Source organism: Colius striatus, chromosome 2, assembly GCF_028858725.1.
Source record: "Colius striatus isolate bColStr4 chromosome 2, bColStr4.1.hap1, whole genome shotgun sequence".
NCBI classification, from domain to species: Eukaryota; Metazoa; Chordata; class Aves; order Coliiformes; family Coliidae; genus Colius; species Colius striatus.
This window is the reverse complement of record NC_084760.1, coordinates 111887637-111906258: the sequence shown is the minus strand read 5'-3', so window position 1 is coordinate 111906258 and position 18622 is coordinate 111887637. Positions and strand designations below refer to the sequence as shown.

The window sequence follows — 18622 nt, the reverse complement described above, 5'->3', positions numbered from 1 at the left end:
CCGTGGGCTGAGTTCTGTGGTTAATACGCTATCTCCATGGCTCTGCTGACAGACTGACTCAGCTTCTCTTCTGGGTTCAGTTGCAGCTCACTTCACTATCTGATGAGATTGGAAGCTCAGTAATGCTGGCCCACCTGTTGGGCTGCATAAGCCTTTCTTTCACTGCAAATTTAAGATATCTGCCTTACGAGGTGAAAATGTCGGGACTGTCTTAATTTTTTTGCAAATTTCTGTGTTTTATCAAACTGTAAGAATCTCCTCTCTAATATTAGTATTTGCTGACAGCAGTTGTAAGGATTATCATTCATCTTTTCATCCTTTCTTTCCTTCAGCGTCACAGATGAAGCATGGTTACTTAGAAGAGAAGGAAAAGCTAGCAGAATGTAAGGACTTTTTCTGAGTTTCTGGTTAGAGTAAAACCAAATTATTTATTTGGATATGTGATAACCCTGGAAAAACATGAAAATAACCTCAGGCTGCTTTGCAATGCAACTTTCTGCACATACTACCCAATAGAAATGATCACAGAAATACATGGCACAAAACAATTGAGAAGTTGTCATTATTCCTTCCTGGTATGTTTGCAATCTGGTTTTGTGCTGTGTCAGTTAGAGTAGCAGTATGTATTGCTTCTTACAAGAAGTCACAGAAATAATCAGAATCCAGATTTTTTTCCATGTGAAATTTACTCAGCAGAAGAGCAATAAACATTTTCCCAATCAGGTCTTGAATTGAAATACAACTGACTCCAACCTGAAAATTGTAACTAAGATACTTTCAGACAAAATCAAATTCCAGGTTAATTATCTGGTGCCTTCGTAGAATGCTTTTAGCTTTGAAACATTTACACTGTTCCTGCATTATCTGGTTAAAAGCAATTTCAGTTTATGCTATCAAACAGCAGTACTGTGACAATTAAAGATTTTTATATTAGTGTAACTTTTCTCTAGCTTGTGTTTTAAAACTCATGGTTATTGTTCAGAGCTTTCCTTGATGTTCAAACATTATTACATGAGAACTCTGAAAAATCGAATTGATTTTTAGACTTCACAAAGTAATATGTGTCCCATAAGAACTGCATTAACATTTTATCATATCATAATGAAAGTTCACATAGAACTGCGGTGTGTGTTTAAAAGCAAAATGTGTTCTGGAAGGATAAGTTATTTTCAACACCATAAGGTGTGTTTGGAGCAGGCTGAAGCCCCACTGGGGATGGATATAAAGGTGCACACACACGTGATAAATTGACACTCTCTGCATAAGGTTGTGTGTCATAATCAACATAGCTCTGTAAAGGTGAGGAAGTGAGAAGGGGTTGTAATTAGGGAGAAGCATAACAGATGTACATCCCTTGTGCTCTGTGCAGCACTGTCTTACGGGTACTGCCTGAATGGGAGGAGAAACAGGCCTAGATAAAACCCTGTTATACAGAACCCCAACTGTTACTTTTTATATATGTGACATGCAGAAAGAGCACAAGCTACTGCACCTTGTTGCTGTAAATACAGGGGTGGTCCACAAAGCAGTGTATGGCACATTCCTTATGGCACTCACAGCTGATGATTTGTATATATAGTTTGGTGTCTGCACAGGCAATTTCCATTTTGTGTATCTGGATAAATATTCCAGTATGAAGGCACCCATTGAAGATGTGATCTTACTTGCCTAATTAATATTATCATAACAGTTCCACCAACATTGGCTTCAGTCCAATAAAATACAAAGAGAAGTTGTATGTTGGTGTGCTCTTTTGTTGATATATGAAATCCTTCATTTTTTCCCTCTATAGCACTTCCATTGTAAGCTGCTTTTTTCAGGGAGGTTTAAACACAACTGTTAAGTCATTCAGTCTAAAAGTTGGCATGCAAACTGACAGCTCAGAGCTCAAAACTTTTCATCAGGTTTCCTTTAAACAGGCTAGATTTTAAAAAGACCGTATGTTCTAGTTTCTCATGGTTTTTATTCTATATTTATGGACAGAAAACTGCGCACTGTTAAATGATGAAATTTCACAAGTTATTAGTGCCTGATTCTCAGCCATGAAACCAGCCAATTATGAGCAACTCCAGAGAAAACTTTACGTCCTGGTTTCAGGATTTAAATATTAGGCCAGAATTTTCACAATAGTTTGCTGAACATTAATAAATTTGTTAAAGGAGTGTAGCAGTCATGCAGATTCTTGTTTGCTTGACTTGGCAGATTCTTCAGACCAAATTTTCAAGAACAAATCCTGTAAACAACTATATTCCATAATATAAAATACGGTGTTCACAATTAGCTGTTGCAAATACCTCTATATATGCATATATTTATGCATACATATTTTGAAAACACGTTAGTGCCTGCTTTTTTAAATTAGGTGATGAGATGCTAGTTCAAAAGAATACTATCTGTTTAGGATTTGGTAACTTCAATCTCAGTTTACATATTGAATGTGAGATGCTTTCTCACTGGAAGTGCTTAGCGGGCGGGTAAGACATTACGTCCTGGAGAGCTTTGTACACAATTGCCATGGTGAAGTCATAACCAGTGTGGATATTTCATACTAACTGTTCTATGAAAGAGCCTTTCAAAAGGATAACATTTGACAATAGAAACCATAGGGATTTCTTTCGAATTATAGGTAAGTCTTATGTTTACAGTAACTCTAGAACCTAGTTTTGTTTCCACAGAAAAGGAAGTTCAGTCAGAGAACTTTTTTTCTTTCCAATTATTATATATAATGTGTATTTGTACACACACACATATACACACACAAATATATATATATATATATACACACACAATTGTCTATATATACACATTACTCTATCTTCTATTTTTTCTAAAACACTTTAATTTGCCAGCTCGAGATTATCCTTGGATACTGAAAAACAAGCGACCAGACAAACTGCGAGATGCACTAAAGGAGGTAGAGGTATGTCTCAGAAAGTTTGAAGTACAGCAACATATAATCCGGTTTTCAAATCTCTTTCAACAACTTTAATTTTCATAAAGATCCAACTCTCTTGGTGATGATAAATGTGCTTTTGTCTGGTGGGCAGTTCTGAAACAGCAGCATCTTTGTGTGGCATGCTTCATCTATAAACTTGAAAATCACAAGTGACCAATGGTGACAATGTGTACTGCCAGCTCCACTCTGTTTTCTGTTGTCCTTTAGGACTTAATGCAGAACGGTCAATGTGTGCTCAGCAAATGGAAGAACAAACACGTCTGTCAGGTAAAATGTTTTTACGAGCTCTTGCAATGTTCAGTTAGTGGAACCAAACAGACATTCAGCAGTTGATGGAATAGTGTTAAAATGTTAACTAACATGGAAAATCATTGGTGTATTTTAATGTGTGGGCTCTTTTTACCTGGATGGTGTTCATTTAAATTTCTAACCTGAAAACAAAACCATGGTTTTTGCCAACAAGAAAAATTACATTAAAGGCCCCTGATTCTTTGAGATTGTTATTATTTGTGGAAACTGAAAGCAGCCTGTACCTTGAGATACAGACTAAGGGAGCAGTTGGACTTCAGACCTGTCTCTATATTTTATATAATATCACACTTTAATATCTTAGTTATTTATGTTTCTGTCACATGGTTTTTTAATTTGAGCTTGGGTAATATGGGAGGGAAACTGTAACTCTAAACCAGATAGATCATTATCCAAGTTAGAGGATAAAAGCTACTCTGACATGTGGCACACATGTTGCTATGTTCTCTGTCTGTATAAGTTCTACATATTATATACAAGGAACAGCTTATTACGTCTTTGTTAACCCAGAACTACAGGATACGTAAAGGATGTGAACATAACATGTGCTCTAGATCCTTAATATGAGTTTGTTTTGAGAAAAATATGTAATGTACTTCATAAATTTCTGCAGTTTTCATTGTTCATGGGGAATGTCCATCGTATTTGAAACTGCTTTATCATGGAGAATACTTGTAAATATTACTAATACCGTTTCTAAAAAGAAATTTTGTGTTCTAACTTTAGTGGTTTTTTCAGATTTGTATTTTTTTCTTATAATTCATGTTCCAAATGTGTCAGCAGGATGAATATTAAGTTCATGAACATTATACAGCAGAAATTCCAGAAATGTCTGTAAGAATTGCAAAACTTTTTAATACCTGGCATGCCAAATAGTATATAATCCTTTTGTATCAATAATTAAGATATTATTGCCTAAGCTACGTTTGCCTGTCAGATCTTATCTCTAGTAAATATATATCATTCACTTGCAGATTACATAGTGTATGTCTGTGAATGTTAATCTTCTATAACTATTTTAAATATTAATTGTATGCTAATTTAGAGGACTCCTTTTTTCCCATTGTTATTGTTCTGAATCAATTAACCATGAGTCCATTCATCTACTTCCCAGTTTGCTGTCTTTTCACAGGCTTTCCTCATCCATTCTTCTTTTATCATGTTCCTCCCTCCACCTTCTATTTGCATCCACCCTCATTCCCTGTCAATACATATGTTGGAACAGTGAACTTCTTGCCAAAAAGCAGGACAATCAAATTTATAACATAACACCTTTGGCTGACTATCAGTTCTGTATGAAACTCTTTTTTGACTTAGCATCCTCTTAAGTAGCTTCAGGCTTACAGAAATAAAAAGTAGGCAATACAGTTTTACTTCTTTCTTGTACAATACAGGAAAGAAGAGAGATAGAAATTTTTATCTTAGTATAATCAGGTCTGTCTCTATAGGATTTAGTCATGTAAAGAGGTAGCTTGATAAACTGAGCATTTTTTTGATGGCTTTTATAGCAAGAGTATAAGCAACAGTATAGAATGTAGCCAAAGTTAAAGTTATAGATTAAAGTCATAGTATTTTTTCTGTCTTTAAATTCTGCTTTTGTTTTTTCAGTCACAAACCAAAATGTTTTATTTAAACAATAATGGCTGATAATTGAAGTCTCCAACTGAGTTTAGAATGTTCTGCCAATACAGTTGTGTTATTCTGCTTTCTGTCTTGTTGAAAATATAAGCTGTCCAACGAATGAAAACAAAGCAGAGATAGAAAAATGAATAACTTGGCGAGTCTAAAACAGAAAAACTCTCTTCTATCAAATTTTCTGTCACATGGCTTGTTTTTCTGCTGCTTGTCTGTCTTTGAGCATTTTGCAGGAATATCTAGACTCTCTCTTTTTGATAAAAATGTTCTGAAGCTTCTGGAAAAGATATTGTACATATATTTTTTTACTTGTAAGTAGGAGACTAGTTAACTGTTTCAGCAAAAAGTGTTTATCATGTAATGGTGCAATCTATGTCATAGCACTACTGTATTCACATGATACCTTGGATAGATATCAGAACAGCTACTAGTGTTAAAAGAAGTCTGCGTTTGTGTTAGCTTTCAAGTGTAATAGGAGGCAGAATGTCAGACAAACACCATGGAAATCATGTAGTGAATTATACTGACTGTAGTAATTTTCTGTGATTTCGGCTAAATCTGAGTATACAGTTTAATTATAGGGGTTTTTTTTGGTTCTTAGTAGCAATACGATGCCCCAAAAAAAATCATTTGTAGAAATTCAAATATTTAACCCATCATCCATCACACTTTTCAGTAAATGTTCTATGTATTTCAATCTGCCTTATCTTTAGCTAAATGAGTAATAGATCCCTTTGTGTTCCAATAACAATGTGCTATCCAAAACCTGAATGCCTGTTGTACCTTTAGCAAGATGCAACAAGTGGAAAAGGAGATACAATGGTAACAAGACTACCATTTAAAAGGGTAGTATGATTTCCCTGTGATTTCATGAAAAAGCAGCATAGGACTGCTGCTACTGTGGCTTCTGGAGTCTAAACATCAATGATTCCTAATCTCCTTCCAGTTCTTCCAGCTTCATAGTAGCCACAGACAAAAATTGGGGGCTGTAAATTTAAACATGCATCCCTTAAAAATGAGTCTACTGTCACGTTAACCGTTTGTGTGCAAATGATCAATTACACTCAATGAAAAATCTTGTTAGTTTGCAGGTGAACTATTTCATCTCTTTTATGAATGTGTTTCTCAAAATTGACTCTGCTAGTTTGCCTATAAGTACTGTAATGCTGGTCCAGCTTTTTGCCTTCCTTAGTGTTTTATGTTATGCATCAAAATTTCTATTACTTTTTCTACATGATCAGCAAGTTGGAAGTTTCATATTTGTTTCCATGTCCATTTGCCAAAAAAAAAAATCAGTTGACCTTTATTTTTGCAGTCCTAAGTATATATTCTAGTACTGCGTATAGCTTCTGAGATAGTTGATGTGCAAGTTCATGTAAACATAACCTAGACTGTACAGGGATTTTTGTCAAGAAGTTTGCACTACTATTTAAAAGAGCTTAGTTGAGCTCTAAAGGACTGAGGTCTTTTCTTTAGATCTGTTCCTATTTGTTCCAATAGGATCTGAAGGCACACCATTTCTGTATGGTACTTCTGAACCCCAACTTTGATGACCTATGAGTTGCTGAAATAATCCTGTAATCTTTAGTTAGTTCATGTCAAAGGCAAATAGACCAATAAAAGGGTGACGAAGGGGAAAAAAAAAGACAAGAAGTCTTTACAATATGATGCCACTGTATTTGTTTATAGTTGAATAAACAATTTGCTCCTCAGCTCTCCCTGCTAAGAAATAAATTTTACCAATATTGTTGCATTTACTCAACTCATCTCTGGCTGTTTCCCTCCCTCTTGGTCTCCTTCTCTAATTCTTTGGAATGCTTTTAAGTTTTATCACAAAATCATGAAATCAGTCCTGTGAAATGATGCCATTCGTTCAGGTTTGGTTTTACAATATAAGGCGGTAAAAATTAATGAGCTCTCGTTATATCAGCTACAATGCCCATAAGCAAACTGATTTAGCAAGATATGTGGTGACATATAGTAGCACACCTGATACCAAAACCAAGTAATTCTGGCTAGAATACATGAGAAGCTGGTACCTATCACTGGTTACTGAGGAACACTGCCCCCCTGTAAAATTCTTTTGGTTGCTTTTGATCGTAACCATTAATGTGTTGTGTGGTTTTAGAGATTTGGAGCCAGAAGTACAAATGCATTGATTATTGTGAAACAGTAACATGTAACAACAATAACTTCATCTGTAATAAGGCATGCAAGGGAGAAATTACAGTAGGGTGGCTAGGAAAGCAATCTGGAATGAGGAGGTGGGGAAAAACCCTGGGAACCTGCTTGAACAAGAAATGCTTTGCAGTTCTCTTCTCCTTTTGCATATTCGTTTGTTGGTTGGACTCTGTAAGGGAAAACAGTTTGCAGAAATAATTTTTACAGGCATATTTTCCTTCTCTTTCAATTTTAATCAGAAGCAAATCCTGGCTTTGCTCTGCAGGTATCTTTTTAGGTAGAAGGACTGATAAGCAACTAAGCTGCATGAATCCATAGTCAAGGGCTAAGGCTTCCAAGGATAAAGGAATCTGCTAAAGTATAGGCTCCCGACTTTAGCAGAACTTAAGCATGTACTTAAGTCCTTTGCTTAACAAAAAGTAACTCAAATACATATTAGAGTGCTTTGCTAGTGGGAAAAGACTGCCTTCCCCTGAGTATCTTCTGCTCCTTCTGATGTCTTTCTTCCTCATTGAAGAATCGTTTTTGCACACAAAGTACACAATTCCTTCTCTCAAATTCTTCACATTCAACTCCTCAGTAACACAGAAATTGAGACTGACCCTTCCTTCCCAGCGTGCAGAATGACCAGATGGCCCAAACGTGTTACTCAGACTACGTGACTCAGGCTATGCCTTTTCTTATAGGTGGGAAGTCATACTTCGATATTTTGTTTAGGAACACTTTGAGACTGTTAAAACTGTAGAAATTACTCTTCTGATTTTTCTTTTTCACATCACTTCAGTCTGAAGAATTTGTGATGTTCCATTATAGTGAATTTCTTTCCCTAATTTGGTATCTGTTAGATAGAATGGCTTCATGCCTTGTGTAAATAATGCCTCTTAGGTTTGCCTCTATTCCTTAGCAGTAATGGACAATTCCTTTGAGCAGTACTTTTTGGAGCTGAATCACTCTGTATCTGTTCAAGCCAAGTTTGCCATCTTCACCACTTTGCTTTACATTCATTTGTGCTTATGATTAGACTGCTCCTGTCCACCAAACTATGAGCTTAACTCTGCAAGCTTGTGTGCAACAGCACCTAAATCTTACCGTGTAACAGTTTTTACATAGACTACACAGTGAGCAAGGAATTGAAGTAGAGAAGTTTCCATTTGAGCACATAAACATTTTCCCTTTTACAGAATATTTTTAATGAAAGATAATATAGAATCATTTAAGTTGGAAAAGACCCTTAAGATGAGTCAAACCATTAATATAGCACTGAGAAGCCCACCACTAAACCATGTCCCTAAGCACCACATGTCCTTGTCTTTTCAATGCCTCCAGGGATGGTGACTCAACCATTTTCCAGCTTTATTGAAATACCTGCTTGTATTTCGTGGTATACTTTTTTTTTTTTTTAAACTAAAAAACCCCTAATCCTTTAAAAGCCCCCATCCAAATCCAAAGGATATTTAAAGGGAGATGGGAGAAATACTGACTTTATATGTCCATATACTGTGTGAGGTCTCAGATTTACTTTTAACTTCAGACTCTAAAGTTCCTAGAGGGAAGGACTTAAACCCATAGAGCACAGTATTTTACCAACCATGATAAGTAATTATAGCAAAAATTTGTTCAGTTAAAATGTGAGCTTTGCCCAAATATCTCAAACTGCTGTGGAGGATAGTGTGAAAGAATATTTTACTGTAAAAATAAAGGAGAGGGCACAATGGGAGAAACAATAAAAGCCATGGAAATTGTAATTTTTACCTGCCTTCTGTCACTATGTCATGCCATACTGATAGCATAGAGAGATCTCTGGAATACTGAAAATACACAGCAGTGGTTTAATGGCTAGTTTAATAGATGTAAAGCAAAGCATACCCATTAGAACAACCTTTTGTGTTCTTATAAATGCCATGATACACAGGGTCGGTTTTCAGATTTCTGTTCTACCTCTGTAACAGGTGTGATTCATGTCATTACCAGAAAAACTGAAAAGCATAAAGAAATTAACACCCTGAAATATTTAAGTTAAAGAATCCTAACCTTATTTGTTGCTCTGAAGCCAAGTGTTTGCAAGCGTGAGTCTATACAGCATAGCAGGTGGACATACTAGAAGTCTACAGAGTTACAAGCATGTGGCCTCATTCCATAATGAAGTCATTCAAGATCATCAACCACATTTTTTCCCATGTTTTGCTTCTCCTCTTTACCTGTGTGTCTGGTATATATCCCTACTCTGTCAGGTAAACCTAAAGGCTACAAACAAAATTCTGATTCACTTCATATTTTACCCGTATTAACTCCAACTTGCTCTTCTTGCTCCCTGCAGGGAGCAAACGCGTAGGAACAACCTACCATTTACCTCAGTAAATATTTTCTGAGGGAAGAACATAGCTCCCAAGCAAAGTTGTGTACGACACAAGGTGGAGAGTGTATTTATATGACAGCACCAGCTCTTTTGTTGGCATGTAACACTGAAGGGTTTGGGGTGTTTTAGCCTTCTCTGTCAGGCTGCTATTCATTCAGTAATTTAGAACTAATCTTCCTGGAGATTTATGTAATTTTGCTTGATCATTGCTTCCATCACAATTTGTCAACGTCTTGATTTCAACTCTCACTTTTTCAACTAGGTTTTTTTGACAATTATAGCTAACCACAGTCAAACTGTGCTGGACTTAACATTATCAAGTTGGAAATAAATTGTGATTTTATCTAATCTAACTTCAACATAGGGATAAATTGAAGTTTTGAAAAACTGTAGTAAAAGCTGCACGACTGTAACTGTGTCTAACATTTTTACTAGGACAAAACCTTAAAGGACATCTGTCATGATAGGAGATATTGAAACATTGACTATATATACTTACCAAGCAAATACATGATTAGACTTTGGCAAGATGGGAAATGATCATTTCTTCTTACAAAACTCACTTCACATCACAGATGTTTTTTTGTTTCTGTTTCATACACCACTAGAATTTATTTTCAAACTACTGTGAATTGGTAGATTGGAAAAATTTTGGATGTAGATATTAGTTGAGGCAAGAAGGTAATTTATTTGTATATGCTTGTTTGGTTCTTTGTTACAGAGAGCACAGACTTATATAGCCAAATCTGTGTGAGAATTTTCATGGCTAAACTATTGGGAGCAGAGCATTGCCCAAGAGGCAAGCTCGGTTAGATCACTGCATTCCTGTCTCCACTACTTTTTTGTTTGTTATTCAGTCTAGTAGATCTCACTGCAAGAAAGTTCCTCTACTGTTTACATAGCAGTTTGTTCTAAAAAGTCTATTGCAAGCATGTTTGTTTTATGGTAGAGCTGTGAGACAAACAGATTTTTCTGCCAAATTCTACTACAAGTAGATTTTTTTTTTTTTAAAGCAGAAGTTTATTTTAGAATCTGGTGTTAAGTAGCAGTTAGAGCTGGAGTCCCAGATTTCTGGCCTTTGGTGAGCCCTCTGTACTTTTCTGCAATTATCTTTCCACTGAGGATTCCTTTGGCAGAAAAGATTGTTCAGCATGTTTATGGCCAATGTAGCTTCTGCTGAACAAATAATGATTTTTATTTTTCTTTAACTGATTAGTGGGAGATGAACCTGGCTGCCAGAATAAGTCCCTTCTTTAACTTAGATATTGAGGTCATCTAGTCCATCAGTTTGCAGGGTCAGAGGTGGCACTGGAAGATGAATTAAAATACACTTGTGTTTTCGGTACTGCATGAGTACTGTTTTTACATTGAGCTTTCTGTAGAACCTAAGTTTGCAATGAGTTAAACATATGGTCAGATTTTTTGGTATAAACCTCTGGCTTTTATCTTTTACCAAGTTATTAAGAAAACAGTGTCTTTCTAATAAAGCTTTTTGTGTAATCTTGCTGTGCGAGTAACTTGACAAAGTGAGGTCACTTCACAATGTAGCAGGGAATTTATGGCTTGTTTTTTTTTCTGAATTTTTTTGCTGTAATAGTTGCATTCAGGAAATCACAAAGTTTAATCATTTAGTTATGCAGAAAGAAATTATTTTCATAACTCCTCCCACTGAACATCCTCCCTCTCACGCAGGATATAGCATCAGACAGAGCTAATAGGTACAGTGACACAGTATCATTTAATTGAGATTAATTGGGCAGAAATATTCAGTTAAGTCTGAAATGACCCTCTGACTATTCTGTCCAATGGCTTAAATTCCTTCTTTCCAAAAGAGACACCTATAACCTTACACCAAGGAGTATATGGTTTTATTAGGAGCCCACAGCTGTTTTGTGGTAGGGCATTATTCAATTTAAACAATATATGAGTGCTCAGAATTAACAAGGAAAGCAAAAAGGTGCTGATTTTAACCTGTGATAATAATATAAAATTATATGAAGCCAAACATTGTATGTTTTTTCTTGCAGGCTATGCAGTTACTTTACACGGAAGAAATCAGGTCCATGGATGAGAGTGATCAACATCATCCCTTTACTCATTCAGGACAGAATTTTGATCTCTATTTTTAACAAACTAATTCAATACATTTTATGCAACATTTAGGGATTTAGCACACATCTTCTTCAAGTGTTCAGCAACTGTAATTATCGCACCCGTATAATTCAGTGTCATATTACTTCTCTCTCTCTTTCAGTGAAAAAGCTTTCAAAGCCAGTATATGACATCTTCACATCAACAAGAGGTCTTTGTTGTAATTTTGAAAATTAGTTTGCTATCTAATGGACAGCTGCTAATATGTACCTTGGAACATTTCACTTTATTAATGGTTCTTGATGTCTTGTTTTCTTGCTATTTGGATTTAGCTCCTCTTTCACTCAGGTATATTGGTGTCCCTAAGCCTTTCTGGGCCACAGCTGGAGAAAGTGGTGATTGACAGGACCCTGGTGGGGAAGCTCATCTCCAACACCATCAGTGATGGTAATTACACCCACGTGCAAATCAATTGCCTACATTAACAATAGAGCAGAGAAACAGTATGTCAACAGGTAGACTAATTATTGCCACTGGGGACTTGCAAACACAACAAGTAATTGCATGTAATTCCATAGTTACAACCCTCAGGACTAAGAACACTTTAAGAATAATATTTAACATCAAAGTTTTCAGGCTTGTCAAATAGTGAGTGGGTTTCTAAAATTCAGTTTCTTACACGTTTTAGTCACTGTGAGCATGCCATTTGAACTTGTCATGTTTATTTTGTAATTTGGAAAATGGGATAGAAGCAAATATTAGCCAACTGGTTAATTACATGGTGAAGTTATTATTAAACTATATAATTATTAGAGAAGGATGAATAACGTTAGTTATTTGGAGGTGTCCTGACTTAGTTTCTAGATTTTCAGAATCTCACTATTGTTACTAACCAGTGATGGCTAAAATGAAGTTTTAGTCTAATGCAGAAGAAAACTTGTGAAAATGCACCTGTTTTCAACAGCTTTATAATAGGACTATAGCTTTTTAATATACCTCTGCAGAGATCCACTGGGAACTCAACCTGGTATCTTGACATCTGCATGAACAAGAATATGTAATTTCAGGGCAAGCCAAATTACATGTACATTATCTTCCAGGTTCTTAAAAAGTAGACTCAAATTACATGTCTTTAATGAGAATATGTACTATATTTACCCTTGATCTTTAATGATTTATTTTCTTCCATATCCAGGCACTTATTGGATATTGGCCTGGTTATTTAAGAAAACTGCAATACTGTGTCCCTGTGATGTTGTTTTTTTTTTTTAATCAATATGTTGTAATTTAGTCTTGAAAAATAACAATAATACTATTATCTTGGTATCATATTTAGTATAAAAAATTAACCTTAATCTAATTTTTTTATTAAGTAATTACAGAGAGCACAGAACACATTTAATGTCTTGACTCCTGTATTTTCACTTTTCACCTAAGTTACTACTAACTCAGTCTCAGATTTTTCTGCCCTCTGATTCCTGAGGAGGGGTTTTATACTTTCAGGTGACAGAAAGTAGAAAAGCATGGAAGCTAAGGTTATACTTAAATTGAAGATGTTTGTAGAATTTATTTAGAATACCCTTGTCTTTTTGAAAAAATCAGTAAATAACAAATATATCATTAAGTTATATGTATATTGCTTTATACTGGCTAATATGTCATTAAAATACAGTTTTTAAAACGTACTGCTAACTAGAAAAGCTTACAAGTAAAGCAACACAAAAGCCAAAAAAAAAAAAAAAGCTTGCCTATAAAGTTAAGTGCTCTAAGCAACATTATATTTGTCCTTATTTTCATTTACTTAAGAATTTCTAAACCTCAATGTTTGGTAGTACCCATGTCTGAAGGTGAAATAGGGCTGCTTCTGTTCAGTAAAAGCAAAACTCCCAGAAGCTGTTATTGCAGTATATTTTTATTTTCAGGAACAACAAAAGAAGATACTTTTGTTACCCATACAAATACTGTTCAAAATTAAAGTTCTTCTACAGAACTATCATTGTGTGAGAACCATGACATAATGTTGTCTTAGAGTAAATCAAATTTAATACAACATAATTGCAGATCTTTCCAAATCTAGGTTGGAATTAGGGTTGTGAATATAAAGCTGGACAAAAGAAATGAAATATTTAATACAGAGAGTCTGTATAAAAATAACAGATTTTATTTTAACAGTTGTGTCTATGTAGAAATGGATAAGGATTATAATCTGCCAAAACTGCTTGTGGAATGTTGCAATTCTAGCTCAGAGTAGCATGTTCTCTTAACATTTGGAGTAAAGGTCAGATTTGTGTGCACAAGATACATAAATAAGACTACATTTATATATTGCTTGTCTCTGATAAAATCCTCCTAATTTGTATTATTTACAGGCAAAATTAAAAATTTAATTTCATTAAAAATTATAGAAACAATTACTTTCCTGAAAGAATACAAAGTCTCTCATTTTCTAAATTATTTTGTGGCAGTCAGGTCTTGGACTACTAGTATAGAGAATATTAACTACACTGTCTGCCTTTTGGGGGTAATCCACCTGCAGCATATGGGTCCTTTCTGTATAATGGTATAAGTATGCCCATAGTTGCACTCTTGTCCATCTGTTCTCCAGTCCTGCCCAGGACAACCATGGATGTTGAAAATCAAGGGACTGCTAGTCGCATTCACACCTGCCTGGGGATCTTTAAATCCTACTTTCTTCCTTTCAATCAAAACAAAAGATCTGAAGTGTGCTATAGGTCACTTGTAATGTAAACTCTGTCTGTGAGGGTATGAAAATATTTTAACTCTGTGCATATTGAGGATGCCATACTCAGTGGCTTTGAATTTTCATGTGTGTCTAGGTTCTTGGTTATAGCTTCTAGCTCATCATATCAGATACTTTATCACCATTTCTTTTTTCTTCTTTTTTGTTTTAAAGCTAGTGTTAATGTTATGTTTCAAAGGTAATTATTTGGCTTTAAACTTTAGCATTTGCATACCAGATACTTCAAAGCTGTGCCAGAACACGACTATTGCAAAATGCAACTGCTTGTAAATCAGACTAAATCAAAGCAAAGCTGAGTAGCCAGTTTTCTATGCTTATATGCAAGACTAAACTGTCAGTCTACTTAAGGGTATGTAAAACACACTTAAGAATCTAGGATATTAGTCACAAGTGCATTTTTTTCTTTTTGTTTTTCAGGGTTTGTTCCACATGGGTTTGCTTTTTCTGTTTTGTTTTGATTTTAAATCCACTTACATTTTACTTGTTTGCTGAGTTTATGTTCTGCAGACAGCTTACTAGCTTTACTTTAAACTTGATTCTTCATTCCTCCATGGTACTAGTTGCCCTGATAACTCACTTCATTCTCAGACATCTCTTTAAATCTGGGCAGTGCTTGAGTAGCTGGATAACACCTGGAAAAAATCCTAAATTCTATTGTCTAATTAAGTTTCACTGTTAAATTAATCACTTCTATATTGAACTCTTTTGGTCTAGCACACCTTTATGATAACAGCAGGGATTCCACTGCACTTTTCCAGACTCCAGTGGAGTCTGTTCCATCTTGGATACCTGCATTGTTTGGTTCTCCCCATGTGAAGCTTTCAACAAATTTGTAACTGCACTAAAGCATTATCTTGTATGTAACAGCCTCCTTGGTGTCTGCAGTAGCACCCAGAACCTTACAATGTCAAAATACCAGATATACCTCAAGTACTAATTTTGATTTATCATCCATAACACAAGCTATGCTGTTTTAGGTGCATTTCAGAAATGATGGTGGATGTTACTGTAAGAAAAAAAACCCGCAAACAATTGAAGTCTGAATCAAGATGAAAATTAGTGTGGAAGGGCATAAAACATATATTTGACTGTAGCAGTAACTTGATATGAGGTAATTTATTCAGGTTTATGTAATCGGAGTACTCCCTAGGCTTTATTTCTCATTTCCAAGAAGGTGCTGGCAGGATGACACATTGATGTCTTTTAGGAGATTACAGAGGCTTCAGTGTAATATTTAAGACACAGTCTTGAAAAAATTGCTTTTTGCAATGTCTCAGTGGAAGGTTCAGTAATTTGTTTTGTTACTAGAAACAGGTATTACAGTGGTGACAATTTTTATTTGTTTTTCAGCTGTACTTACAGATAATTTCATCATCTTGTCATTTGAGGACCAGAACCAGCTCTGCTTTATTCAGTTCACAAAAAAGATGGATCCTCCAGATGTAAACAAAAGACTGGAAAAACTCTCTTGTTTGGACTTTAAGGTACAGCTGTCATTGGTGACTGTAAATACTGTAGTAACTTTACATTATGAATTGCTGGATATGCTGATATCATGTAGCAGAATAAATTGCAGTCCTTTATATAACTGACCAGAACAGCTCAAATTCTAATAATGGCATTCATTGAAAAGTCAGAAAAAAAATTACATGGTATTCTGAGTTAATGAGTTAAAATACTGTGCCAAGAAGGATCCAATTTTCTACTGTATTTAGGTTAAGAGCTCAGACACACAGTTGAGTTACCCCTGCTTAACAGATTACCTTGTGTCAGTTGAGCAGCAGTAACTGACCCTTTGCACATTCTCAGCATCTAACAAGCATGAAGCAAAATCTGTAATGGTAAACCTCAGTGTAAAAGATTTAAGCTCATGTGTTTGTCCTCTTGTTTGCTGTGGGCTAAAAACACACGCATGGTCAATTATAATGGCTCAGCTGATATACACAAACTCATGAAGCTATGATAATTCAGTCATCTGTCTGAGCTCCAAGACTGTAAATCTTTGCAAAACCTCGTTTTTCCCTCTAATTACGGTAATTGTATTATTGAGAGAGTTACTTTTACAATTAATCCACTGAGATAAGACTCAAGATAAAGAAGTTGAGTTTCTCACCACTGACAAACTGTGTGTGACTTTTGGCAAGTGGCTTTGTGCTTCTCTATCTCAACTCACTATTCATACAATGAAGATTAAAGTACTCCTTTTTCACCAGCTGTTTTATGTCTGGGTGTGTCTATACCACAGTCACAGCAATAGCTGAAAGTTAGTCTAGAGATAGCTGAGCTGGCTTTAAGCTGGCTGATTTGGATGTCAGTAGAAATTATACTCAGTCTTGAATGAACTGGGCTGCAGAGACATACCTTATTTTGGCCATACGCTCTTTGACATCAGGGCAGTGACTGACCATAGGTGAAAGTGCTTGACACTGAAACAGTATGGAAAAAATAATCAGCCAAAGACAATTTATTTTGAACAGGCAGAGTTGGAAAGAGACTGCATCCAATTCACTGCAAGAATGAAGAAGAAACAAACCCAAGAAACATAGAAAGATACAGTGAGCAAAAGAAAGAGTTTATATTTATTTCAGACTGGATAAATGTTAAGGAAAACAATCTTGTGCTAGCAAATATTTTCCCCTTGACAACCCCTCAGTAATTTGCTTCCTCACAAAAGGGAGTTTACATCTGCAAGGCAAGCTTTTTAAGGATGTGTTTAATTTAAGTTTTGCCATATTACAGTTTAACTTGCTAGGTAGAAATACTTTCTGCTAGGATGAATATCTAATACATTTTCCAGGCTGTTTCAGTTCAGGGCCTCTTTTCAGCAATGACTTGTGTTTGCGAGATTGATCCAACCTCTATAACGTGGATTTGAGACAGTTCACTGTTCACCAGGAACTGAGCTGATACGTAGTTTATTTTAAAATGATGTGCACTTGTGCCTGGCCTATGGTGTTTGTTAAGGCTGTGCTTTAGAAGCAAGCATGGTGTGTGATGTGGTGGGTCTGTTTTTTAATAGCACTAAACTTTAATGAAGAAGCTGCGGTGATCTGAAGACTGCCCTCATCATTTAATTGTGAGGGCCATGGCTCCTTACTTAATTTTATGTTTAGAAAATATGTTTTCATTCTGAGTATTGCTGGGCACTAATGGTTATGGCGTTATTTTCTTAGGAAAGAAGGAAAGCCTAATCCATAGAAAACTCTAGGAAAAACCTAGGAAACCAGAAATATCTGCTGCACTCCTTAATAGGGTTGTTATGTTCAGTGCTTTGCTGACACAGCTGAGCTTCTAGAAACGCCTCCATGTTCAATGTTAACTTTGCTTTCTCTTGAAATCAGTGGGAATCACTATGGATTATTTCTTTGCCAGCCAAAAAAAGGCATTTGCATTTTTTAATTGAATGTTCTTTTGTGTGAGGCTTGCTAGTTAGGCAGCTAAATATAATTTTTATTATCTTCAGAATTGCACCAGTGTGAGCCAGCAGAAAGTATTATTCACTCCTGCAATAATATTATGTCAGCTCTTTGCATTGAATTAGAGTTCTTCATGGCTGATTTTGGTCAAACTTAGAAAAGCTGAAAGAACACTGATGTTGCTATCAGTAGTGACAAAAGAAACAAAAGATGATCCTCAATTGCAAATGCTCAAACTTGTAACAATAAAGGCTTTAGAAAAAAAATCAGTTCCATAGTGGTTATGTTGTGGGGTTTTTTCCAAGAGAAATTGAATGCAAAGGTGGCTTGCACTGCTATGGAACTACCATGTAATTAATATATGGAGCTAAGATTCAAGAAATTTGAGTGTAGCCTTAATTTCTGCCTCTGACCTTTGATGTAGCCTTGAGAAATGTATGTAGTATTTGGGTTTGAAATCCCATTTCTAAACTGAGGGAAATGCTTGCTTATAGTCATAGGTAATGATATAATTAAATTTCTGTCACACTAAGATTTTAATCTCTTTGGTACCTGGACAGAAGCAACTTCACATTGTTCAGTGTCCAGCCTTGTGATCAGTACTAGGCTGCCAGAGTGCTATCAATAATAAGAATACATTAACCATGATTTCCTCATAGTTTGATATTAGCCAAAAGTTGAGGGGTTTTTACCCAGTACATACCTCAATAGAAGAATTACTTTTCCTTTCTTCTTCCTTTCTAAGTGATAACATCTTGGATTTTATTTATGCTTTGAAAAAATAAAGGAAGACTTATTGTTTGAATCACTACAGTCATTGAAGATCAGCAAAATAATAAAAAATCTGTTATCATTTGCCTTTTCTCAGTGCCATTAATCCACATTTGAGAGTGCTGTGTCTAATGCAAGACATATGG

General features: G+C 35.4%; 1 protein-coding gene across 1 annotated transcript in view; it reads left to right on the top strand.

Annotated features, from left to right (window-relative positions):
- Positions 1–18622, top strand: part of WDPCP (WD repeat containing planar cell polarity effector) — a 105053-nt gene that overhangs the window by 2484 nt on the left and 83947 nt on the right. Inside the window, exons 3-7 of the mRNA XM_061990440.1 lie at positions 333–383; positions 2850–2920; positions 3164–3223; positions 11861–11975; positions 15640–15773. Coding sequence (XP_061846424.1) covers positions 333–383; positions 2850–2920; positions 3164–3223; positions 11861–11975; positions 15640–15773 — 431 coding nt within the window. The remainder of the gene's footprint in view (positions 1–332; positions 384–2849; positions 2921–3163; positions 3224–11860; positions 11976–15639; positions 15774–18622) is intronic.